At 41.3% G+C, this 24,157-nt stretch overlaps 4 protein-coding genes and 1 non-coding gene across 9 annotated transcripts; 3 read left to right on the top strand and 2 right to left on the bottom strand.

Moving 5' to 3' along the window:
- Positions 1-16: 16 nt before the first annotated feature.
- kbtbd4 (kelch repeat and BTB (POZ) domain containing 4) lies at positions 17-3,724 on the bottom strand. 2 transcript variants are annotated; one of them, XM_030426559.1, is made up of 5 exons: positions 3,594-3,724; positions 2,195-2,669; positions 1,967-2,108; positions 1,508-1,614; positions 17-1,392 (listed from the first exon to the last, which is right to left on the bottom strand). In XM_030426559.1, exons 2-5 carry the CDS (start codon positions 2,654-2,656, stop codon positions 532-534), a joined length of 1,572 nt encoding a protein of 523 aa, XP_030282419.1. In that variant the 5' UTR covers positions 2,657-2,669; positions 3,594-3,724; the 3' UTR covers positions 17-531. The 2 variants fall into 2 exon arrangements, with proteins under 2 accessions (XP_030282419.1, XP_030282420.1); XM_030426560.1 differs by lacking the exon at positions 3,594-3,724 and adding an exon at positions 3,277-3,554.
- An 856-nt stretch (positions 3,725-4,580) lies between these two features.
- On the top strand, positions 4,581-5,519 carry LOC115587223 (protein FAM180B). Its single transcript, XM_030426929.1, has 3 exons — positions 4,581-4,752; positions 4,934-5,007; positions 5,119-5,519. Exons 1-3 carry the CDS (start codon positions 4,686-4,688, stop codon positions 5,464-5,466), a joined length of 489 nt encoding a protein of 162 aa, XP_030282789.1. The 5' UTR covers positions 4,581-4,685; the 3' UTR covers positions 5,467-5,519.
- A 42-nt stretch (positions 5,520-5,561) lies between these two features.
- ddb2 (damage-specific DNA binding protein 2) lies at positions 5,562-11,405 on the bottom strand. Of its 2 annotated transcripts, none has more exons than XM_030426736.1 (11): positions 11,254-11,405; positions 11,014-11,149; positions 10,809-10,918; positions 9,722-9,913; positions 9,060-9,226; positions 8,285-8,384; positions 7,644-7,821; positions 7,357-7,502; positions 6,227-6,382; positions 6,099-6,144; positions 5,562-6,009 (listed from the first exon to the last, which is right to left on the bottom strand). In XM_030426736.1, the coding sequence occupies exons 2-11, from the start codon at positions 11,141-11,143 to the stop codon at positions 5,759-5,761; spliced, it is 1,476 nt and encodes a 491-aa protein (XP_030282596.1). In that variant the 5' UTR covers positions 11,144-11,149; positions 11,254-11,405; the 3' UTR covers positions 5,562-5,758. The 2 variants fall into 2 exon arrangements, with proteins under 2 accessions (XP_030282596.1, XP_030282597.1); XM_030426737.1 differs by lacking the exon at positions 9,060-9,226 and adding an exon at positions 9,409-9,554 and having other exon boundaries at positions 5,581-6,009.
- A 553-nt stretch (positions 11,406-11,958) lies between these two features.
- LOC115587102 (kinesin-like protein KIF23) lies at positions 11,959-22,144 on the top strand. 3 transcript variants are annotated; one of them, XM_030426733.1, is made up of 23 exons: positions 11,959-12,084; positions 12,341-12,407; positions 12,607-12,735; positions 13,425-13,530; positions 13,674-13,810; positions 13,903-14,015; positions 14,099-14,269; positions 14,588-14,632; positions 15,477-15,589; positions 15,851-15,972; positions 16,061-16,163; positions 16,243-16,322; positions 16,400-16,519; positions 16,614-16,773; positions 16,860-17,021; positions 17,126-17,292; positions 17,388-17,561; positions 18,396-18,599; positions 19,909-20,142; positions 21,025-21,113; positions 21,205-21,283; positions 21,453-21,523; positions 21,596-22,144. In XM_030426733.1, the coding sequence occupies exons 1-23, from the start codon at positions 12,071-12,073 to the stop codon at positions 21,609-21,611; spliced, it is 2,676 nt and encodes an 891-aa protein (XP_030282593.1). In that variant the 5' UTR covers positions 11,959-12,070; the 3' UTR covers positions 21,612-22,144. The 3 variants fall into 3 exon arrangements, with proteins under 3 accessions (XP_030282593.1, XP_030282594.1, XP_030282595.1); XM_030426734.1 differs by lacking the exon at positions 14,588-14,632; XM_030426735.1 differs by lacking the exons at positions 19,909-20,142; positions 21,025-21,113; positions 21,205-21,283; positions 21,453-21,523; positions 21,596-22,144 and adding an exon at positions 19,398-19,652.
- Positions 15,644-15,740, top strand: LOC115587389 (Z30 small nucleolar RNA). The gene has a single exon (XR_003985043.1). It is a non-coding gene; the product is annotated as a Z30 small nucleolar RNA (small nucleolar RNA).
- Positions 22,145-24,157: the final 2,013 nt, after the last annotated feature.

Here is a 24,157-nt window from a genome sequence, read left to right as displayed (position 1 = left end):
CTATCAGGACAAAACATGAAGCTACAGCGATATATTTAGCATTTCCGTTGACAGTTTAACTTAAACATCATACATCAAGAAATACAATCTCAAGACATGAAACTGTGAAAAAGTTAGAAAACATTGTCCGTCATCATGTTTATGCACTTAAAATTTGACATCAGAGGACATTTAACCTACTACATCATGATACACTGATTCACGTACAATATACTGAAAGATGTGTTCAGTTTAAGTTGTTCATGCGTGTCAATAAACCAGCAGTGCACAGGAAAACAATGTCAATTAGTTCAACACTGGTTACAGCATCATCACAAATTGTTTGACCTCTCCGCTAACAATGAGATACACACACACACACACACGCAGCAACTGTTTGTACAAGTCAGAATGGAATGAGTGACACAGAAACCAGCTGAGTAAATATATTTAGGGGTCCTCTCAGAATGTCTCGACAGTGAAGTCATGGCAAGTTATCCAGCAGTATTCCCTGATTGTCTGCGGTGAGATCGTCAACATCCAGAGGACGTTTCAGGCCAAAACAAACTGCCAGTTTGTGAGGAGGATTTTTATACCTCTGATAACGGAGACGACAGACGTGGCCGGGTTAAACTTTAACGTGTTTGCGTCACCTTTCTTACATTTGTCCCTGAAGACGTATATGCAGCCGTTACAGCTGGCCACCTTCCAGAGTGATGGAACGCAGCTCCACACCTCTGGGAAGCGAAGGCGGGTGAAGCTCTCCAGCAGAGGGTTGTAGCACACCAGCGAGTCTCCCTCTGCTACGATGAAGATCACGTCCATGTGGACAGCGGCGTGCATGCAGCCGGCGAACGGCAGCATGTAAGGTTTGATCTGGCACTTCTGGGAGGTGGTGTCAAAGCACTGAATCAGTCGAGAAGGCTTGGTAAAAAAGTCCATGTCGTTCTCCTCCCCTCCGAGCAGGTAAATGGTGCCTCCCAGATTGACACCAGCAGCTCCGGACACTGCCGTGTCCAGTTGGCTGGTCTCTGTCCACATGTTGTCCTTCACTGTGTAGTAGATGACGGCATTAGAAAGTGTGTCCTGTAACGTCTTGCCTCCTAGTGAGTAGATAGCGTCCTCAGTAGCAACAGAGACCATGGTATGATGGAGGCGATCTCTGGGCAGTGGGGCGCAGCGCTCCCAGTCCATGGTGTGCATGTTGCACTTCCACATGCGTCGTGGGATGGACCCCCCCACCACATACAGGTCGCCTCCGTGTTTACAGGCTGCAGTGATCTGATGACATAGACTGTTCTGACCGCTAACGCTGATCGCATCGTCCTCGTCACAGTGAAGCGACACAGCCAGGGAGTGCGTCCGCGCTTCCTCTTTACCAATCAGGTAAATGTGGACGTTCTCACCAATTTCCTGTGGATACACAAGATAAACATAAACCATACACCTGAGATACAAATGATTACGACAGACAAAAATTTTAAGCATCTTCTTCAATATTTCTCAGTGTTACATTTAATAATGTTACCTTGAGGTTTTCTTGGAGGATACAAGAAAACTCCTCTCTCTCCACCTTGTTGTGGTTTATCCACGACTCGATAGCCACTGTTGGATTCTGTGAGCTCGGAACGCCATCTGAATGAAGACAAACGCGACACAGTGAGTCACATTGATAAAATGGGTTTTGTTCTTATAACACTACTTATATAGCGGGCAGACTGGCATTGAGGTCTTGATAGATGCCTCAACCATTCAGCTGCCAGGATCAACGTCACTGGACTGTAACTGTTTTTGCTGTTTTTAATGGCATCTTTTTCAACCACAAAGGCCACAGCTGGATATCAGCCATTCCAGTAAAGACTGGATTTCAAGCGTACAGAAACAATAAACTCAGCAGGAAACACATAACAGTGTCACAGTGAACAAAATTCGTGTTTTAGCTTTGGGTTGGGTTGGCACATAGTGATAGGACAGCGATGGTCAATACCTTTGATGATGTCCAACAGAAGACAGAGAGGCAGATTCAGAAACTCTTCAGTCTGATGCAACTGAGACAAATGGATTTTAGCACAATGCTTGGCCGCAGTATACAACTCCTGGTCACTGTGTCTGTCTGCAAGCCACATCACCTGGGCAACAACAAACAATAATGAAACTGATACTACACAATTACAAACATGTAGCAAAGACTGTTTGGTGAGAAACACTAAATCACCTGCAGACAGTTTTTGACCTCGACTGTCCGTGAGAGGAAGCGAGAGCACTCCTCAAACAGCGCAGTCAGCTGATACATATCTGCCATCTCATAGGTGTCCTGCAGCTCCTCCACCCTCAGTTTAATCGTGCCGTGATAGATGTAGTCGATCAGCAGCTGAAAGACAGTGGCGCTCACATCCTTCAGTTCAATGGCGCGGTTGTGCGACTCTTTAAGGTTGGAGGTGAACATGGAGCGGAAGAAACTGCTCTGTGCCGAGAGCACCAGCCGGTGCAGGTGAAACTCTTTGCTGTCCACAGTGACAGTGACGTCGGCAAACAAGCCGTCCTCCAGACACAGGTCCATGATGCTCTTCACCACCCGGCTGGAGTGGGAGCGGTCGGTGAAGGTATATCCCAGGAAGTAGTTCTCCTCTCCCACAGAGCCGCCAACACTGAGGCCCCCCTCCTCACTGGACTCCATCTTTGCTGCTTGCCTGAAACAGAACAGCATCCATTACACACAGTTTTCTGTTTGTAAGACAAATCTCAGTGAAACTACTGCAGTCTAATACAAAGGAAGTACAACACACCCCTGCATTTATTAAGGTTACAATGCTCAGATGTTGTTGCAGCTTATCTAGAGAAGATGATTACAGCCCGACTGATACTATAGCTCCATATGGATGTTGATATTGGAGTATATTAAAAATCTGATAATTCATCTGCCAATATTCAAAACATAAATAAGAACGTTTTTGGGGGATTGATGATTTTGACCATGAGAAAAATAATTACAGGACAGCTTTACGGTTGAAAAATACACATCAGTGGTCTGTTATGGTTCATCTCTATGCATTCAATTTCTGCCCTGCAATTTCTTCTTAATAACCAGTCGACATTATAATATGTATTATTACGAAAATAACCAATATAAGCCGTTTTATCCTTCTAGCTTTGGCGCTGATTCAGTATTAATGTCATTTTGAAAACTGACGTAGTGCTGCTGTTAAATTGTACTGTATTACACTGTAAGCACTTTCCAATATCATCTCCCCAATAAACATGATTTCAACTAGAAGAACTAAAATATTACACACCTACCAGAAAAACACTATATAATTCAACACCTGGGACGTTTTCAGAGACAGAATAGAAATAAAATAAAATTAACAAATAAAAATAATTCAGAGTTTACATTGACTGTGGCTATGCTACGCTAACGCTAGCCATGTTGTCTTTCCCGTTATCTGCGATTGTGATCAGCTAGCGTTAGCGCCCACAGCAGCTAGCTAGCTAGCTAACGTTCCCGCGACTGACAATTCAACCGTGATATCGTGGAAGCAGAGTTTAACTAAAAGTGTAAACAAAACAGAAGAGTCGTAACATCTTAAATAGAACAAGTAAACAAGCGTGGTTACCTTTATTTCCTCTAATTTTATCATTCAGGAGCAGCTGAACTCTTCACCGGAAGTAAATAAACTTTTTTTTCGTCGTTCAGCTGTGCAGACGATTCACTGGTGCTACCGCCGCCGTGTGGTAGAGCTGCGTTACTACACCTGTCATTTTGGAAATAAATCATTCTTGATGTAAATATTGTTCTATTGTAGTGTTGTAAAAAGAATCAAAAAGTCATACTTGAGTAAAAGTAAAAATATCATGTTAAATTAATACTTAGGTAGAAGAAAAAGTCACTCATATGAATTGTAGCCTATTTGAGTAAAAGTCTTTAAGTGTCTGAAAGGGAGTATCAAAAGCTATTTTCTGGCAATAAAAGTCAGACTGCAGAAAATATTTTTTTCCATTGCGAAGTAGTGCAGTCCTTACAGAGCCGCGTCACCCAATGACTGGTAAAGTTCGAATGATCAATTTTATTATTATTTTTATTAATACCATGCAGGAGATGGAAAAAAAGAAAATTGTGCTAACAAGTTCATTTTGGGCAGGTAAAGATTTTAATCAAAGCTGCAAATACTTGAAGGTTAAACCATTACTGAGCAAAGAAAGAATTAAATTAACTGAATATATCCCTCCAGATTATTACTGACAAAATGCCCCTAAAAACATTTTTATTTTCTTGACTGATTTTAAGAAGGACTCTTACACCCACTCAATGCCTACTGACCCTATTATGTTTTTTTTTTATATCTATTTATTGGTTGAGTTTTATTTTTCTATTGCTCAAGATGAACACACTGGGAAATAACATTGCCCACATAATGTCTTGTACTTACTGGAGAATAAATATTGTAGAAGGTCAGTTGGCTCTGTGAACTCTGAAGTTGTGCCAGCCATCAGCTCTTCATGCAGTGGATGAAAAGAACCAGGAATTAAAAAGAGCGCTGCTGTCTGCTCTGCATTACAGCCAACTGGCTTTTGGTCCCTTTTTCCAAGGTGAAAAAATGTACGGTATTCAGGCTGAGCTGCTTCTGCCTGGATTCACAAAAGTAGACGAGCGAGAGCAGAGGTGAGAAGGATGTGGTGTGTTATGTGTCGGTAAAGGGAGAATAAATATGAAAATACAACTTCACATCTGCATTCAGGTCGTTCTGTGGCTTTGGTTTGAGCCTGCGCTGCAAGGTAAGAAGAAACAAGATCTCTCGACAGCACTGTGATGTGGACACATTTTTTTAAGATGTTATAAAAAGACACTGCGTTCCCTGATGTCACTGCATGTAGGCACTTAGTTTAATTTCCAATGTAATTTCCAATGATTAAATTCAATTACATTGCAGTTAAACTTCGGTATTTTCTACTTCAGATGTGGCTGCAGGCAAAAGTCCAACTTCTCATAAAACTGGCTCATCAATCTCTGATGCAAACCTGATGTTTGAGGTATTTTCCTCATTTCAGAGCTCTGCAGAAGTCGACATGCAGATACATTTCAAGTGTTTTAATCACATAATAAGTAAGTGATGGACGTGTCTTTTTCGATCCGGAACACAGATCCTGCTGGGCGGGGTGGAGATGGATCAGGACAACAACATCGTCCTGCTAGATAAGGAGCTGGCGTCCATGAAGGCGGGGCGGACTTTCCTGTCCCAGATCAATGACAACATCCCCAGAAGTCAGAGCTCCATGGAGCAGATGGTGACCGAACTGCAGGGTCAGAGGAGGAGGCCGCTGACTCATGCTCAGTTTGAGTCTCTCGTCCTGAGCATGGTGTACTCTGCCCACCAGGCCAGGCACCAGGAGAGACAGGAGGAGCGGGAGGCCTGGGGTGGAGTGCTCTTCCAGCTGGCAAATGTCACGGTCCACGAACTACGTGGAAGTTATCTCTTCAATTATGCATGAAAGTGCCAGACTGTATGAGATAAATGTGTATGCAATAAATCAGCTGCCTTAAATCTTCCTGTGATGTTTTTTTGGTAACACAAGGGGGTCAAAGATTAAGGACTTGATCATGAATGGAACTTTATTTCTTTTTTTTATTAAAGTACAGTAGAAAAAACCTTTGTGTGAATGTACAAGAGCTCCAGTTTTGAACTGGTTTATAAAAGTATATCTGATACATTTTTTAAACATTGAAAACAATCCCTGAAGTTAGAGACACGACGAACAGTAAACAAAGGAACATAAACACAGTTCACTTCTTCCTCATCTGAGCCTGTTTTTGTTTTGTACACCCAGTCTTAGTCTTGGTTTTGGTCCCTGATTCTTGCAGAGAAGCAAGTTTCTTCTTGAGCTTTGCATCCACAGCAGGTCCTCTCCGGTCTCGGCTGGAGCGCTGCCGACTCCTCTGGCCTCTCAGACTGTCAGCTGAGGTGGAGGTTTCCTCCTGTTGGTGATGATCGTTCATCAATGACTCGTTCCTGTCCCAGACCAGGACTGTCACACCTGTGGGTACACATTAAGCATCTTTATCTGACCTCAACATCATCAGATAAAAAAAACATTAATGATTGAAGTGCCTCTGAAGAACTCACCCATTCCAGTTCCAATCACTTTACCCATCGGATTGAATTTATTGACCTGTAAATACATTAATGTGCATTAGTGACAACAGTTTTCTTGCCTTCAGGCGTTTTTCCTGCGTTTTTAAAAACATACTCACACATTTGATCCCTGCAGCGGCGGGATCTTGCAGCTGATACACGAGCTCCGCTGTGTTGGCGTCATAGATGTCGATGGTCCTCTGATCTCCGGGACAAATGCGGTCATCAGGGTAGCGGCCCGCGACGACGAGGTCATACACAGGGTGCCATGTGGCCTGGAGGGAAATAATGACAGTTGTCACACAGACCACGCACACACAAATGACAAGATGTTGCTTCCCCCGTCTGTTCCAATATCATCTACAAATTACACAACTATTAAAATGATTTCTCCGGCAGATTCTTCTACACATTTGGATACTGAATGCCACGGTTTTCACACTTCTCTACAACTCATGCTGAACAACATGAGAAGAATTTGTAATTTCAAACCTGCCAGTCTTACACTGACTGAACATGAGGTTCTTCAATCTTAAAAGTTAATCAAAATTTGATTTGTTGGCTGTTCACTAAAAAGAAAAAGGGGTCTTGTTAATCAGGTAGATATCCTGCAACTCATAACTTTAACTTCAGTCAGTGTCTTTCTTTGTGCAGGTGCTTCAACCATTTGTGCAACTTTACTACAGCCTCTTTCACACACACCGTTGTCAGCCTGCCAGGCACAGCTGATTAATTTACACTACTCACACATGCAGCAACATTCAGAAACATTCCCGTCTTATGCTGTTTATAATATGCCAATCACAATACGGGGATAGATATTGCTACAACAATCCAACAAATGGCAGTAATACATCACTTATGGATGCCATCTGCAGAAGAGGACGATGGAACAGGGCCGGATGCACATGTAAGCAGCGGGAGACCTCTTATTACTAACTTGGAACACGGCAGACGAACAGCTGAACAATGTTCTTGTTATATACTGAATATTTGCCAAGTTTGGGAGACAAGTGAAAGTGTGTCCCGTCAGACGGACGAACACTCGATATTGCCCCAACAGTGTTACTGCTTTCATCCATTAAGGTAAACTGGTGGCATGGATTTCCCTAAAAAATCCATCTCTGCCCTCATTCTCACATGACCTCATGCAGGAAATTTCAGGGTTAGACTGCACATCTTTATCATATTACTGTGTAAGTTACAGCGTGATTAAAAAACACACACAAGTAGAGGAAAAAAAACAAACCTTGATGGGCGTGAGATGCTGAAATTGTCTGTGTGGATGCTGGATGATATGTTGAGGCTTCGACCAGTCGGAGGATGAGTAGACGCGGATCTGGTCGAACTGATCTGTGGTGAGTAGCTTGGAGCAGTCCAGTGGGTTGAAATAAGCTGAGACAGAGAGAAAAGAAATCACTCCCATCCTAAACCAACAATGACACTTTTAACTTCTTCTTCACAACTGTATTCTTTATCAACTGAATTTTCAGTGGCAACAACAGAACGTTGGAGACGTTCTTCTGAGAGTGTTACCTGAGTTGACAGCTTTGTCATGAGGCAGCTCATGGAGGAAGCTCTTCTTGTCTTTGATGTTTCTCAGGTCCCAGAGTTTCACCGTGTGGTCAACTGAGGCCGTCGCCAACAACCAATCACAGCGGGAGTTGAACTCTGCGTGGGTCACTTTGGCTTTGTGCAACTTGTCATCGAAAATCTATGAAAATCAAAACAAAAGCCATCAGCAACTAAAATTTCTTCATTATAACACATCAGAATAACTAAACCCTCTGTGTTGAAATGATCTCAGGTTCAATCAGCTTTTAAAAAGTCAAATCCAAGCACTTTTTAATGCTCCTGAAATTGTGACTATAAATGCTGAAAATAAAGTTAACAGAATTCCTTTGGACCCACAGCACTCAATGTTTATTGTCAGTTTGCTGATATTACCAGCTTTGCATAGCAATTTTGATTGCACGTTTTCATCACCATCTGATGGAGGGAGCATTTCATTTCAAATATCTAAAGATTTTTCGTTTACCTGAGTGATTGTGTGGGTGAAAAAACAGTTTATATTGAAAATCCAGCATTTTTTAAGGTGCATTAACGGTTAACATGCAGCATTTTCAAAATGTTTGTACAAACCCTGTTATCATCTTTACTGTAGGATGGACACGTACCTTTTGGCCATCCAAACTCAGGAGTGTGAGTTTGCCCACATTGTCTCCTGTCACGAGCATCTTTCGGCTTACGGACACATCTACACAGCAGTACCAGTAACTAAAAGAAAACAGAGAAAAATGTGAATTCACTGGATTGAACAGATGAAATATTAAACATGGATGAAACTGAAGTGTATGATTCAATAGAGAAAATCGATTCATCTTTTTTTTAAACAAAATAAATTATCAATTATTTATTCCTTAGCATTGCTATCCAGGAAGCTAAGTACGCATTTCTTATAATTTTAAAGGTTTTCCAATTAAACTCAAGTAGAGCTGCAAGGATTGGTTAAGTTTTCGATTAGTCAATCAAAACAAAATTAGTTGCCAACTTTTTAGATATTCAATTCATAATTTCAGTGATTTTTCAAGCAGAAAATGTCAAACCTTTGCTGGTCAGCATTTGAAATGTAGGGATTTGCTGCTTTTCTTCCTCGTTCATGATAGTAAATACAGTAAATTAATAGTTGTTGGGTTTCAGACTGATTAATTGCTGATGGAAATAATCATAATTTGAGGCCCTAAATGAAGGTGAATTAAACAATAAAAACACATTTTAATATTCAACAAAAGTATTGCTTTGAAACTCAAGAGTTTCTTTTCATTTGTCATGAAAAGCTAACATTTTCAGATACATGTTTTTATTTTAGACAGCATGATAAACTTAAGCATATCATTACAAGATCACAGCCTCTCTCAGCTGAGCGTCAGTCTTTCTCCGCAGTTCTCTCACCAAACATTGTGGTGATCGTGGCCACAGTCTTGAGTTCTGGACAGAACGGTGGCTGTGTGTCCCTCAAAGCTCTGCATGGTCAATGTGCCCTCTCCAGAAGCCAGATAGACTTTGGAAAAGTCTGTCGGGCAGAACTTCATCCCTCCGATAAAGTCTCCTGCTCCGTTCTGTGCACAAAAACACAAATGCAGGCCTATCACTGGGCAGTAATTACCACTACACTGCAATATAAATGTGCAGCATTAAATCAATGAGGGGCCGTCTGGAAGAAAAGACTGATGCTGGGCTGACTGAACTCTACGTCCTTTTTTGACTTGAGCTGACAGAAAACAAGGGGACTCAGTCTTACTTCAGCGTGTGTGTGCTGGCAAACACTGTTAGAGTCGTCCCATTGAAATCTCGCAGTGCTGTCGTACCCCCGATAGACGAGGTGAACAGCTGAGTGGGATTTAACGAGTTAAACTTCATGTCTGTAACTGAGTCTCCAGCCCCCATCTAGGCAGAGAACCAATAAGTAACATGAAATACAATTATTAAAAAAAAACTAATTTGCACAGCCTACAATGTAATCTTAATCTTAGTAGTCTTAACAGTGTTGCATAATTAAAAGCATGCAGCTGTGCTGCTGTTACATTTAACCAGATGGTCATGTGGACACTCACCCCTTGAATGAAAGTTTGTTTTGTGGGCGTCTCAAAGTCCCACAGGTACAAGTCGCCGCCTTTGGAGCCCACAGCCAGAGTGGTGGGATGAGTCGGGTGCCACTCCAGACAGGTGATCCTGCGGTCGAAGGGGCTGGTGGCGCCGTGGAAATGATAGGATGAGAGTGAGCGCACAAAAGGTTCCTGAAGACACTGGAGGAGACAACAGATATGCTTTAAATATATTAGGTGGGAAATGTATTTACAACACATGGAGGATCAATATACATTAACATGGCCAATACATAAAAATTGGCCACCTTGAATTCATACTCAGGGGCAGCAAATCTCAAGAGTAACTGCTAACTGCTGCTAACTGTGCTCTGTTTATGCATCCCTGACTGTAGCTACAGTTAGCGTGTTGGCTCTGTTAGCCGTGCAGCTAACAGGACTAACAGGGGAGTGCTGGAGTTTACACAGCGAGCGCAGTAGCATTTAGTTATTTTATGAATGTTTACAACAAAGATTCTTACATATTGTACATTTAATCGCTAATTATTTCAATTAGAACAGACTCTGCAAAACTCACAGCCACAGGGAGGGTAGCAGGCAGAGACACACAGTGCTCCTCATCAAAAGAGATGATGAGTTGATCATTGGCTTTCTGTTCATAAACTTGTTTGTTTGGACTGAATCGCAATATTAACTGAAATGCTAATATGACCTGTGTCAAAATCTAGTTCTCTAAGGTCTCTGCTTATATGTCACAATAACAACAAATACAGAGCCAGGTCCTATATGAAAATACTTTGCACATGTGCAGGAATGGGAGAAACAGGGGTTATAAGAGGCAGCTCATTTTTACCCCAGTGAATGTTATTGCACTATAACAAGTTAATCGGGCCATGAATATGTTTCTACATAACAGAAAATACTGTACACACAGGCCTACACCATGCACACTTGCACAGTCATCTATAGTAACAGTGTTGCATATGGACAACTTGCACAACTTTCACATACAAGTAGTAGCAGCAGTAGTAATGCAATGTAGCAATATCAGTTCCTGTTTTTGGTCCCTCTGTCCAGCCTGTGAGTGAAGCCTCACCTGTCTCATCTGTGAGTGCAGACTTTGCCCCAGTGTGCTCTTGTAAATGTAGTGCAGGATGCTCCCATACCCAGTCCTCTTCTGGACTGCTGCAGGTTTGAGAGAAGGCCCTGCAAGACACACAAACCAAACTGTCATGACAGGGCATGAGGTACATGTCATGATCAATATCGCCAACGACAGCTGTCCCGTCGGGGTTGCACACCTTGTTTGGATTTCTCTCCATCTTTCTTGTCTCGTAGTTTTTTGGAGAGGGTCGTCGCAGAGCTCTCCCCGGCTCTTTTCTTCATTTTACCCTTTGGTTCGGACGCATCTGACTTCGTCGGTCTTTTCATTTCTCCCTTTAAAAACACACGACGAATCTTAACGTGCAACACAACACTGAGGCTTTCACTCGACAGTTTATCATTTAACAGCACCAATGAAGTAAAATCAATCTACTCACCTGTGATTTTCAATGTTTGGAGCTGTACACTCAGAGCAGGACTTTTACTGTTTGCATAACGCAGCAGTACACGTGAGTGGCTGCAAAAGTGGGTGTTTTGTAACGTGTGTGTGTGTGAGACCGCCTGTGGACGGTAGGTGTCAGTGTTGATCTACCAATAACCATCAGCGCAGACCATGTTTGGTGTTTAGGCAGGACTCCAACATGATGTCAGATCAGCTGTCTTTTTTCAGAGGCTTTATGTAGCCTAATAAAAAAAGAGAAAGCAACACACTTATTTTGTGTTGCAGCGGTCATACTAATACATTAACATGGTTAGTAAAATTTTAAGATTGAGGGTTTTACAACAGCAACAACAACAAATACAAAAACATTGCATTGCCAAAACAATTGAAAAAAAAAACAATAACAAAAGCATGTACATTGCTAAAGTAAGTGCGAAAGACTACCTACAAAAAAATAAACTTAAACATAAAGAAGTTGGTTTTGTTACCTGAAAGATGTGTACATATACAAATTGATCCAAAGATGGCTTAAGATAAAAAAAGCAGATGTTAAGTAAAAAAAAATCTATCTATCTATCTATCTATCTATCTATCTATCTATCTAATAATAATAATAATCATAATAGGTTGCATATTTGACACTTTTGCGGTTCCGCTGGTAGTTTCCATAAAATTCTCGGAAGTGTCGGCGGAAACACGTGATCGGTTGTTATGGAATCTGATTGGCTGCTGCCGCCTCGTTCTCCGGAGGGAAAGTTCAAAATTGTAGCAACAGGAACGGACAAACTAACGATACAAGAAGCAGAGCAACAATGATCAAACAAGCGTAAGTACAGTTTAATGTTGCTTTTTTTTACCGGATGTAAAGTATCCTTTATCCTAATCTCACATGTCGTGTTGGAATTTAGCTTGGCCGCTTTTAAACGGAATCCAAACAAGAGTTTGTTGGTTAGCTTAGTCGTAACGTTAGCCTGAGGCTAATAAGCCGTATAGCAGCCCGTGGCTTTGTTAACGCTTCATCGCTTTACTGTAATCAAAGGCTAACAATACACTGTGCTAATGAAAGATGATTCATGTTTCAGGAAGGGTAAAACTCCCCGCAGGCCTCCTCCTAAGAAGCCACCCAACAACCAGAAAGACCCGGTTGGGGTAAGTCACTGCGTTGTTCAGTAATTATTATTTGGCAGACACAAACTGCACGTTAGCATTCAATAACAACCCCAATGCTTGCCTAACGTTAGTTTCACATTACAGTATGTTCATAATCTAATGGATTTCCACAGAGTGACGTTCATTAAGGAGTTAACACGTCCTCCTGAAGCACACTTGACTGATGTATTTTCCCCAGGTGTACTGTCGTGTACGGCCCCTGGGTGCGGAGGACGAGGAGTGCTGCATTGAGGTCATCAGCAGCTCCACCATCCAGCTACACGCACCCGAAGGCTTCAAAACAAACAGAAATGGAGAGTACAAAGAGGTAACACATCTAGTGGACTTGGACTGTTTATGTTCACCTCCTTTGTTCTAGTACTTGAGGGAAATAGCAGAGGTATTTGGCATCATTTGCACAATAACCATGCACACCATTGGCCTAGTTTACTGCATTGTTTTTTATTGGAAACAACTCAAATAACAAGACCAAAACTACCAAAAGGAAATTAAAAAATGGTATCACAGTAGCCTGAGCTACTGAGGTAAGCCAAAGCCTAGGTCTTTCTCTAGGTTATCGAGGTGCTCTCATGTCAGATAAGTAATGTAATCTATCCAGCCTGGAGGTTGGACAACCAGAAGGAGCTAAGAGTAGAGCAGCCCCTCCTTCACATCGAAGGGAGCGATTCAAAAGTGGTTTAGGAATGCTTCTTGGACTCCTCCCTGTGGACGCATTCCAGAACATATCTAACTGGGAGGGAAACCTCATAACAGCCCTTTTTATTTTTTTATTTTTTCAAAAGAGAAACTTTTGTGGCCTGTTGATAAAAAAAAAAATGTCATCGTCAGTAGGGATCAATCGGCTGAGTGCCACAGAAAAGCTGGGGATGTCAGAAAGTACAGAGACAAAATACCCTGTTGTTGGTTTTAATCTCATTATGTTTATTTGGTGGAAATAAGAATATATATGATGATGCCGGCCTTAAATATTCTAATTCATCTCTTTTTGTCTCGCAGACACAGTATTCTTTCAAAAGAGTATTTGGAGTTTCAATATCTCAGATGGAGCTTTTTGAACATGTGGCCCAACCTCTTGTCGACGATCTCATTCATGGAAAAAATGGTAAGAGTGGGGATTTGTCTTTTTTATCTCAGTAATTTGTCCTCTGACTGAACTTTCCCTGCATTTTAACAGGAAAAGGAAAAGCACTGTTTAGCTTTGAGATTATTATTGGCAGTTGATGGCCTCCGCTCTGGATGTTGCAGGTCTGCTCTTTACTTATGGGGTGACGGGAAGCGGAAAGACGTTCACCATGACGGGCTCTCCAGGCCAGGGTGGACTTCTACCTCGCTCGCTTGACATGATCTTCAATAGTATAGGACCCTACCAGGCCAAAAGATATGTAAGACAGGAAGTGCTCTCTTGTACACACATACCTCTATCATTCTTAAATCTGTAAATAATTAATCTGATTTCATAATTCCTGTTTTTCAGGTTTTCAAGACAGATGACAAAAATGGTATGGAGGTCCAGAATGAAGTTGATGCTCTGTTGGAGCGCCAAAGGCGGGAAAACAACTTGCCTGTTCCTAAAACCCCCTCTGCCAGGTAAATCCCTAGTCCTCAGGAATACTACTGTTTCTACAGTGTAACTGATGTACATAACCTGACAATCACTTCTTTGATTTCAGACAAAAGCTGGACCCTGAGATTGCGGACATGATTAAGCCGGAGGAGGCGTATAAAGCAGATGGCGTGGACGAGGACAGCAGCTACAGCGTCTTCGTCTCCTACATAGAAATCTACAACAACTACATCTATGATCTCCTGGAGGAAACTCAGGAGGATGTAATCAAACCAAAGTGAGTTCAGAAAATGTTCAGTGAACGGATCCTAATTCAGATGTATAAATGTGCATTTAAAGAGTAATTATACATTTACATTTTATATGTAAGTGTAGTGGGTTTTAAAGGGGATTATTTTTTATCAGAGTAGCTGGAAAAAGATCCTGCACAATGCCTATCTTGCAAAAATACATTTATTATTGACGTGAGCAGGACTATGCTTGCAAGTATTGATCCACTCTACATTCTCTGCATCTGTGTCATGTAATACATGTGCAAAGTGTTCTTCTGTTCAGAGGAGCTTGAAGACAGAATTATTGTCTTTCTTTTTACTAGGTGGAATGGTGGGGGCACACCTCTGCGCCAGAACACTGAGTTCATGTATGTGACCAGTGAATACTCGTCCATCAGACTAGTAGCCTGATTAAGATGAACTGTCCCTCTTTAATGTGTAACCTAGTTTGTAAGTGGAGCCGTGTGAATGCTGGAGACATTTCCGAACTTACAAAAAATGTTGTGGAAACTTCTTTTTTGAAAAACAAAATAAAAAAAAAGTGTTACCACAACAACTAAGAAGTTATCAAAAAGTAGGGCTGGGTATTAATTGAAATGGTTTCAATGTTTTCTTTATATTAATGCTGATGTATGTAATGAATACAAACAACACCTTTTATCTACTGGATTGTTTTATTAATGGGTGTACAAAACAAATAAAGCCAAGGGATAACATATTAGAGTAACAAGACTTACTTCAAAAGATTTATCTGCAAATGTGCCTAATATTTATTTACAGCATGTCCATTAGTAAACTGAATATATTAAAGTTTTGTACTGTGGCTCAGGGATTTAAGGATTTATAATAAGCCTTTTTTTGTAAATATTTTTTGTTGACATTTCATAGATAGATCAACAGTAATAAAAAAAAATCAAAGCAATACTTTGGTACTCTGGGCTACAGTGTTATGTCTCCAGTATTGACGAGAGTTCCTTTAGTCCCCCAAAATCATTACATTTCCCTGCTGCTGCTTGTAGTCTCTGTTATGTTACAGTTTAACTTCCTGAATGCCCTTAAACTTCCTGTCTGTTGCTTTGGATGGCGCTTCATGATTGTTATTGTCTGATTATTTCCCATGGCTGGAATCAAGCACACCCCACCTCTCCTTCAAATGTTTGATGCTCATTTGTTCCACGTCTGCAGTGAGTAACCCTTTTTTCCTCAATGTAGACCACCTCAATCTAGAATCCTCAGAGAGGATCAGAATCACAACATGTATGTGGCTGGTTGTATGGAGGTCGAAGTCAAATCTGCCGAGGAGGCATTTCAAGTGTTCTGGAAAGGTAAGATCTACATTTAGAAACCAAAGAGTCGGCAAAAAGGAATAAGGAAAATGACTGCACTGATGATTGTAGATGTGACTGACCTGGCACTGCTAGCCTCCGCGTTGGCTTTGGCCAGGAAATGACCCGCGTTAATCTTCTCTCTGAGCAGGTCTCTCCTACAGTTTTGTGTCTAAACCAGAGTAGCTCAAATTCACATGTGAAGATGATATCTGTGAGTCTAGATACTTGAAAACATTTGCCTTTACTATGTTGTTCCAGGTCAGAAAAAGAGGAAGGTTGCTAACACCTGCCTGAACAGAGAGTCCAGTCGCTCCCACAGTGTGCTCATTATTAAACTGGCTCAGGCTCCTCTTGATGCTGACGGCGACAACGTTCTCCAGGTCAGTTAGAACTGAAAACCAAATGGCTCGTCCCGGAGTTGAAAGCACTGACATTGAAGGTTTTTTTTTTTTAAATCTTGTTTCACAGGATAAAAACCAGGTGACTGTTAGTCAGCTTTGCCTGGTGGACTTGGCAGGGAGTGAGCGCACCGGTAGGACGGGGGCAGAAGGAACCCGTATACGTGAAGCAGGTGTGTTACCCAAACATCCAGATTTGTCTTATGTGTAGCTGAAGTTCATGTGAGATTAAACAACATTCTTTCCCTGTAGGTAACATTAATCAGTCTTTGCTGAATCTGCGGACGTGCATCGAGATACTTCGGGAAAACCAGATGTGTGGCTCAAACAGGGTATGAGTTACTAAAGCTGAACACCGTCGTTATATTTACCAATGAACCATGTAGGTAATGCAAGTTGTCTCCTACAGATGGTCCCCTACAGAGATTCTAAAGTCACCCATCTGTTCAAGAATTACTTTGATGGAGAGGGCAAAGTCAAAATGGTAGTTTGTGTGAATCCCAAAGCTGACGACTACGAGGAGACCTTGGTATGTTCATCTGATGGTTAAACTGTATCCATTACTTTACACCAAATCGGCACGTAGAGTCGCTTTTCATCTGATGCGCTCTCTGTTTGTCCAGCTGGTGATGCGGTTTGCAGAGATGACCCAGGAGGTGGAAGTGGCTCGGCCGGTGGACAGGCCCATCTGTGGCTTCACCCCGGGCCGTCGCCATAGAAACCAGGCCTTTAAAGAGGAACTGTCTCGCAAGCTTGAGGAGCGCGGCGGTCCACTGGACAGAGGTAAGTATTTGTTTACATTTCATATGTGGAATGTGTTGTACTCTTACAGACAGCTGTCAGATGATAAATTGTCTGTTTCCTTTAAGATATGCCCTCTGTTATAAGCCACTTGGTGCACAACCTCCCACCTCTACCCTCTTGTGAATTGACTGACCCTCACGATGACATCACCCTGCCCAGGCTGATCGAAGCTCTGCAGCACAGATACAGGATCAAACAGATGATGATTGACGAATACAGCCAAGCAGGTGCTCACTTGCATTGCAAGCTCAATCCTCGCCTCTCAGCTTTGACAATTCGATGAAAAGTTGGATCTTTTGTCTTGGTCACATAATTTTCCTTTGTTATTTAGCCAACGCGTTGAAGGCCATGCTTCAGGATATGGATGGCAACCTCATTTCCAAAGATAATCTTATTCGCGAGCAAACTGGCAAACTAGATGAGAAAGACAAAGTTATTCAGACCAACAAGGCAGAGCTTGAACGCCTGGAGAAGAGAACCAAGATGCAAGAACACAAGGTGAGGGACAGCGTCATTTACACCTCAGAGAGATTGCTGGTTTTAAGTTGATGTGCTGCTCAGTTTCTTAAATGTCCAACATGGCTCTGCTCCAGATTGATATCCTGCAGAAAACGACGAAGATCTACGAAGATGACAAGCGTTCCATGCGGCAGGAGCTGGAAACCAGAGAGCAGAGGTTGCATAGGGAGCTGTCCGACAAGAAACGCATCGAGCAGCGCATGCACGGCGTGGTCTCTGATACCAAGCTGAAGTGGGAGAAAGAATGTGTGAGTTACTCCTCTTTTAACACAGATGTTTAATAAAATGAGGGTGTCTTGTAAACGACAGCAGCCCTGAGGTGCAAATGAGGAAAATACATTTCTGTTGAGCAGGATTATTGTCTAAGGTTTTTCTCCCTTTTGTCTGTGAAAGTTTTGACAAGTGAAGGTTTTTTTTGTCAGTCAAGTGGTTGTTTTAATAATCACTTAGAGCACAAGAGGGCTGAAACACATCACAACCCAATGTTCCAAGTGGGATTAAAAGTATTCATTCTTATTCAGAAAAGCTCAATATGATAATTTAACAATTTTGTATTGTAAAAAAACAAAACAAGCTATAAACATTGTTTTACAGTAGTTGATGCACGTATGGGAGTAGAAAAGCTTTGATGTATTGAGCAAATATGGATGGTTTAGTATTCCATAGCTCTAATAAGATTTGGCCCTTGTAGACCTTTTCCCTCTGGGTCATTCCACGCTAACCCACACTGGGCCTCCCAGTTCATGTCATGGTTTTTCTTGAAAGGATTCATGATAAAACTTCTATTAAAGTCAAGGGACCTTGGAAAATCCAATAGCTGTTCTCAAAATACCTTTTCTAGGTATGACATTTTGGCCCCCAGAGTTGAATTTCATAATTTTGGTGATTCTTTGTATGTGTATTCAAAGCTTCACCAAACGCTTATTTTTCACTGAATTTGGTTGAGATTTGTCCTGAAAATGCAAGAATACTTGACAACATGTATTAATTTAAATAGCTGTTGCAGAATATATACACTTTCCCAATAACCATTTGTACAGTCAGTGGTGTTGCACTTAAACCTTTTGCCTCTTGCTGTGCAGGACAGACGTGTTAATGCGATGCAGCTGGAGATGCAAAACAAGCTCTGGGTGAAAGATGAGAAGCTGAAGCAGCTCAAGGCCATCGTGACAGAAAGCAGGACTCCAGGTCGTCCTGATCCTCCACCGCGTCAGACGCAGCCAAAGCGGCCTTCTAGAGAGGAACGCCTCCCTGCAAAGAGATCGGCCTCACCCTCTCCTGTCCCTGTATGTTGTATTGACTATGCACAAGTAGAGCATCTGTCTAACTCCCGATTAATGTATCAGTTACTAAATATTGTTACATGATATGACAGCAGTTTAACACAATTCTGTCCCTTCACCTTTTAACAGCTACTGTAATCTCTCTGCGAAACGAAAACACTTTCCTGACTGTACAAACATCACTAATCCAAATGTGGCGGCAGTAGATACAATAACAAACACTTGTACTTTATGACGTAGTACAGTGCATTAGTCCTGCAGCACCTAACTACTATTGAGGACCCTCACTATATTATGTGGAATAGGGCTGCGACTAACAATTCTTTTCATTGTTTATTGATCTATGATGATTTTTCTTCGATTATTAAAATGTTTCGTCTATAAAATGTCAGAAAATAATGAAAGGTGTCCATCACCTGAGAAATTTTAGTTAATGAAATCATCACTGTAATTGACTACAAGTCGGGTAATCGACTGATTTTATTTATTCATTTTATTTTTCAGCTCTACACTGGAATATAAATGTTATCACATTAAAATACAGTAGGCAGCAAAATATATTGGGCTGCAAATTAACAATGGTTTTCATTATTGATGATGATTGATGATTTAATCAGTGGACTATTTCTTCCATTTATCTACCTATCAAAATAACAGAATTTAGTCTTAGTTTTTTTTTTCATGGTCCACATAAAGTTAGAATTTATTGCAAGGCTGTTTGTTTGATGTTTCTGCTGCTGCTACATTTTAATCTTGTTTAATATCTTTGTACTAACTGTATATAATCATGCATGTATGCAGTCTTTCCACCTTGCTCCCCAGTGCCCTGTTGATTCTCCCATTGTCACGCAAGTGCCAGTCAGTCCCACTAGAGTTGAGGAGGTTGAAATGAACCCAAGGCCAGGAAAGGGTCACTAATCCCCTTGTGTGCCAACGAGAACTCAGTCCCCAGCAGGCGAATCAGACAGCTGTGCCAGGAGGAGAGCTATGTGTTTGACTAGAGAGGAAGAGGGGAACAACTCTCCTACATTTTATCCAAACCTAAATGAGAGAAGCTACAGGGTCAGTGAGTTGGCTACAGGCAGCAGCATGAGGTTTAAATAAGAACTGGTACCTCTGAGTAGGCTTCACCTCTTCTATTCAGGCTAATATTGGACACCATTTTTCTCAAATTTGGGTCCCTACAGCTGAAGAAGCTATTTACTAAATTCATGCCCATTAGCTTTTTCAAAATTTGATGTAATCCTTTGCCCCAGTTTTTTACGCATGTATGTTTTTCTTCCTTCCTTTTAACTGTCAACCCGCTCTGAAGACATCGACGCCAGTGCGGCCGTTGCACCGACGCTCGCGCTCTGCTGGCGGGGAGAAATGGGTGGACCACAAGCCAAGTTCTAGTATGGACTTGGGTACAGTTTTGCAGCCAGTCATCCCCAATTCCATCCAGGTGTCTGCACCCAGTGAGAAGGCCCTGTCAAAGTGTGACAGATATGTGTTAACACACCAGGAGGTTGCCTCTGATGGCGAGATACAAACCAAGCTTATTAAGGTAAGTACGCTGCAACAGGATATTGGAACATGTCTTCATCAAATATAAAATGCTTTGATTATTAGAATGATTTGCAATTTGGTTTCTTTGTATTAGGCTGATATGCTGTTCACGCTGGTTGTTTTCCTTTTGGCAGGGTCTAATCAATAATTCTTGCGGCAACCTCTAACATTGCAGTCACAGTTGAAGCTGCTATTGTTGTTGTAGTTGGGAGCAGTTAATGTTTTTTTAAATTCTATCACGTGTAGGATCAAAGGGATGTGTCTGTCTTAAGGTTTTGTTGTGAGTCAAGTTAAAGAAATAATCTGTAAAATTTTGTCAATATCAGCTGTCCTTGTTGCAGTTCTGGTTCTGGGACAGGAAGGTGATCACCAGCCAGTACATGTGGATAAGCACATCATTACACTTATCATGATTGCTGGATACATTTCAGATAATTTCTCTCTATTAAATTGCATTAATTAGTAGCAAGCACACATAATAGGCAAGTGCACTAGCTTGAAAAGTTCGAATATGAGAATAAGTGGCCTATGACTTGCTCTCAAGCTGCTTTGGCACATTTCCTTCAGTTAATGGTTTGGGGGCAAGGACCAGATCAATAATGATGGTGTTCGGTGCCTTGGGAAAAGGAGGATATCTTAGACAAAGCCTCTTTAAATATCTACCTCCTTGACATTTGATCGACTGAGTACTGCCATGTTATATCTCGCTTGGATGGTTTAAAAAAAAAAAAAAAAAGTGGTTAGAGTGGTTAGATGGGGCTTTTTGTAGAAGAGAGTTAAAAACCAACATGTTTTTCTTAACTGGACCCACTGTGTGGTTGGCACATGTCAACTACTAGTCAAAATTAACTACTCCCTCATTCTTGTTCTTCACTTTCAGGGTGAGGTGATTAAGACCAGAGGAGGAGGACAGTCTGTCCAGTTCACCGACATCGAGACACTAAAACAGGAGCTCACCACAGTCCCGGGGTAACGGCCTGCAGCCAGTTATTAGCTGCAGATTCGCTGCATGTTTGTAATGTTTTAACATTTCTCTCTCACTTTACTTTTGTGTCTGAAGCCGCAAAAGAAAATCCTCAGAAGGCAAACCTCCTAATGGAGATCGAGCAGATGGGGCTTGGACTGATGTTGAGACAAGGGTAGGATAACGATATCTGATCAGCCTACATTTAACTACATTTGCATGTGTGTCTCGGTTTAGACAGCAGATAGTATAAGTAATGAACTTGACTTTGCATGTGTTTGTTCAGATTAATGTAAATTTACAGACACTTTAAATTAGATTCCAAATGTGTCTTTTGTTCGCAGTGCTCTGTGGCGGTGGAGATGAGGGCTGGATCAAACATGGGTCCTGGCTATGAGCATCATGGGATCACTAAGTAAGCTGTCTTTTATTTTTAATAGCATTTCCTCTGTGTTACGGAGTATTTAATTAACTCTGTTCTCTACAGGCGCAGAAAACCTTGAAGGCAGCCGCCAGCTGCTCCAGTGATCACTCCCTTCTGTCCTCACCTGGCTGTTGTGCAATAGTCTGAACTTTTTTTTTATATATATATTTAGCTCTAGTGATAATATTTAAACATTTCCATGATTATATATGCAAAAGTGTATTTACATTCATCACCAAAGCTACTTTTTAAAGTATTTTATATCTTGAACCAATAGAAACAGAAGTAATTTGACTGGATGTTGGCAAATATTTAGTTATTGTGGCCCTGCTGCTGAAAAGAGTCTGTGTGCACATTTGTTTTTAATAATATAATCACATTTGTTACTTGGCATGTCAGGAGACATTGTGAAGCTGCCACAATATTGTTTTTTGTCCACCACATACTGTCTCTGTGTACTGAATGGTAGATTATGTTGAGCATCAAGTAGAGTTTTAATAATCAAGTTCTTTTTGAGTGTCCTTTATATATAATATTTGCTTCTGTCACTGATAAAACTGAGCTCTCCTGCCTTCACTGTAAACTCGGGAATAAAATTCCTTTGCAGCACCAGTTTGTTGTGTTTTATATACACTGCAATGCACACTTGACAATACACTGAGTAATGCTCCAAGCAACTGGCACCGGGATAATTTCTGAACACTAGATGGCAGCACAGGACCGTTTTACATTATACATCTTAAACGCGGATTCCCTTTCACTGCAGGAGTACTTGAGGTATTAATACAGCAGGGAGTCATCCCTCACACTGCACTGTTCTGTAGGCATGTTGATGACAAGAAATGCTGACTTTATGAATTTCATTGAACACGAGCACAGATCTGAAGTGTCATCTCATATATTTGAACATCCTTGCTGCTGCCAGGTCCACTTTTCTGCTGCTTTAAAACAAAATCCTTACCAATCAGCATAACAGTTGATGGGTTAACGAGGAGAGACTGGCCGTTTATTTCCAAATCATGTTTGAGGAGTGATTTAATGTTGACTTAGAGCTCTGGGCGAGCCTCTGCCAGGAGTGTAGCAATATTCAGTGTCATATAAACAAAGTCTGCTTTCAATTACTTTGCAGAAATTGCTTTCCTGTGCTCATGCTTGATTAGATATTCATTATGTTAAACAAGACACCTTGTATATAAATCCATATTAAATTAGCCTGGTTGGCTGCCTTCAGGTGGAGTGAGCTGGGTCCCATGCATTAAAAGGTTGAGTATGTCCTGGCCTTCACTGTGGTGTGGTTTGTATTCTCTCTGGGTTTGGTGGTTTGGTCCTAACCTGCAAGCCTTTTTATTTATTTTTGTTAACACGCCATATAAATACTCCTTGTATGAGTAAATACACTTATTGTACCCCATTCTCTATTTTATGTTGAAGCAGCATTTTAATGTATCGGATAGTGGTGGAGATAATTTTATTAACTTGTAATAGTGTGCAACAATGCATCACATATATGAAGATGGTATGTTTCTCTATTGTGAAATAGTGATCTTTAAATCAATTCATAACTACACCTTAAATGTGGGCAGGTAGAACATCCTAAATTTAGTTCTGAAATGTTGTGGGGACGATGTATCAAGAAGCCAAAAATGGAAGTACTTTTGCTGCTTTCAGCTGTGATAAAAAGGCCATTTATTCTGTAAATTATGGACTGAATGACAATAAATTATACATTTCAGACCAGTGTCAGCAGATGGGAGTGTGAGAAAACAATTCATCTCGAAAACTGCTGCACAACTCCAACTTTATCAAATGTCAGTGTCCAGTTTCGGCCTCTCTTGTCAGCTGAGCATCACCAGTCTAATGACCAGCTGAAGCCAGTGGTACAGTCATCCAGGATTCGAGTGGACAGTTGAAATCTCATCTACCAGCGGTCTGGCTGGGTTTCAATTGGAAAGCACTGGAGAGTGACTAACATGGAGTCTCTTGGAGAGGGTCAAGAGCCAAGAGCAACCAGTGGCCATTAAATTCACTCCTATGAGATATCGAGTGCTTTGCTTTTTGACCAGGCTCTGTTTGATGTGCTGCACCACACTATTATCCCCAGCTCCTCACTGCAAGCCCTCCACACCCAAGTGGTGTGAGCATTATAATGAAGTTATTATGAAACTCTTGTTGCACCCCTGACCAATGTTACCAGGTTCAAAGAGACACTTGAGGAAAATAAATGAAAACTGCACTCAAAGGTCCGCAATAAGAATAAAACCAGTTCTTAAAGAAAACACAGTTCGTCCAACTCTATAGTAAGAATACATCGCTCTGTGTTTCAGGGTGTCAGGCTTATGATTATGCTTATCAATATTATTAAACTTGCTGAAGGGAATTTGGATGTTCTACTTGAATACACACAGTCAATTAGACCATCTCATATTTTAAAAGTGCTCGCCTAATTGCAATGTTTTATTGACTCTTTGCTTGAATGGCTCTGATAAAGAGGTCTTAAGCTGCCTTTTGGCACAGGCAGGACGAAATAATCTTCACACCAATCCAGGATGCTGATGAGGTCCATGCAGAATTCAGCAGCCCAAAATAGACCTGTCCTCAATTACACATGTCATATAATCCTTTTCT

The sequence above is a fragment of the Sparus aurata genome, chromosome 8 (genome assembly GCF_900880675.1).
Source record: "Sparus aurata chromosome 8, fSpaAur1.1, whole genome shotgun sequence".
In the NCBI taxonomy this organism is placed as follows: Eukaryota; Metazoa; Chordata; class Actinopteri; order Spariformes; family Sparidae; genus Sparus; species Sparus aurata.
Note: the sequence above shows the minus strand (reverse complement) of the source record. Positions and strands in the feature narration are given on the sequence as shown.

Coding starts and splice junctions, on each gene's coding strand:
- kbtbd4 (XM_030426559.1), bottom strand. CDS start 2,656: ATGGAGTCCAGTGAGGAGGGGGGCCTCAGTGTTGGCGGCTCTGTGGGA. Junction 1,615..1,966: donor TCTGTTGGACATCATCAAAG/GTATTGACCATC, acceptor GTCTTCATTCAG/ATGGCGTTCCGAGCTCACAG. Junction 1,393..1,507: donor TCCTCCAAGAAAACCTCAAG/GTAACATTATTA, acceptor GTGTATCCACAG/GAAATTGGTGAGAACGTCCA.
- LOC115587223 (XM_030426929.1), top strand. CDS start 4,686: ATGAAAATACAACTTCACATCTGCATTCAGGTCGTTCTGTGGCTTTGG. Junction 4,753..4,933: donor GTTTGAGCCTGCGCTGCAAG/GTAAGAAGAAAC, acceptor TTTCTACTTCAG/ATGTGGCTGCAGGCAAAAGT. Junction 5,008..5,118: donor ATGCAAACCTGATGTTTGAG/GTATTTTCCTCA, acceptor TCCGGAACACAG/ATCCTGCTGGGCGGGGTGGA.
- ddb2 (XM_030426736.1), bottom strand. CDS start 11,143: ATGAAAAGACCGACGAAGTCAGATGCGTCCGAACCAAAGGGTAAAATG. Junction 6,145..6,226: donor CCGCTGCAGGGATCAAATGT/GTGAGTATGTTT, acceptor ATGTATTTACAG/GTCAATAAATTCAATCCGAT. Junction 6,010..6,098: donor AGTGATTGGAACTGGAATGG/GTGAGTTCTTCA, acceptor GTGTACCCACAG/GTGTGACAGTCCTGGTCTGG.
- LOC115587102 (XM_030426733.1), top strand. Junction 14,633..15,476: donor CGCCAGAACACTGAGTTCAT/GTATGTGACCAG, acceptor TCCTCAATGTAG/ACCACCTCAATCTAGAATCC. Junction 18,600..19,908: donor CCTCACCCTCTCCTGTCCCT/GTATGTTGTATT, acceptor CCCGCTCTGAAG/ACATCGACGCCAGTGCGGCC.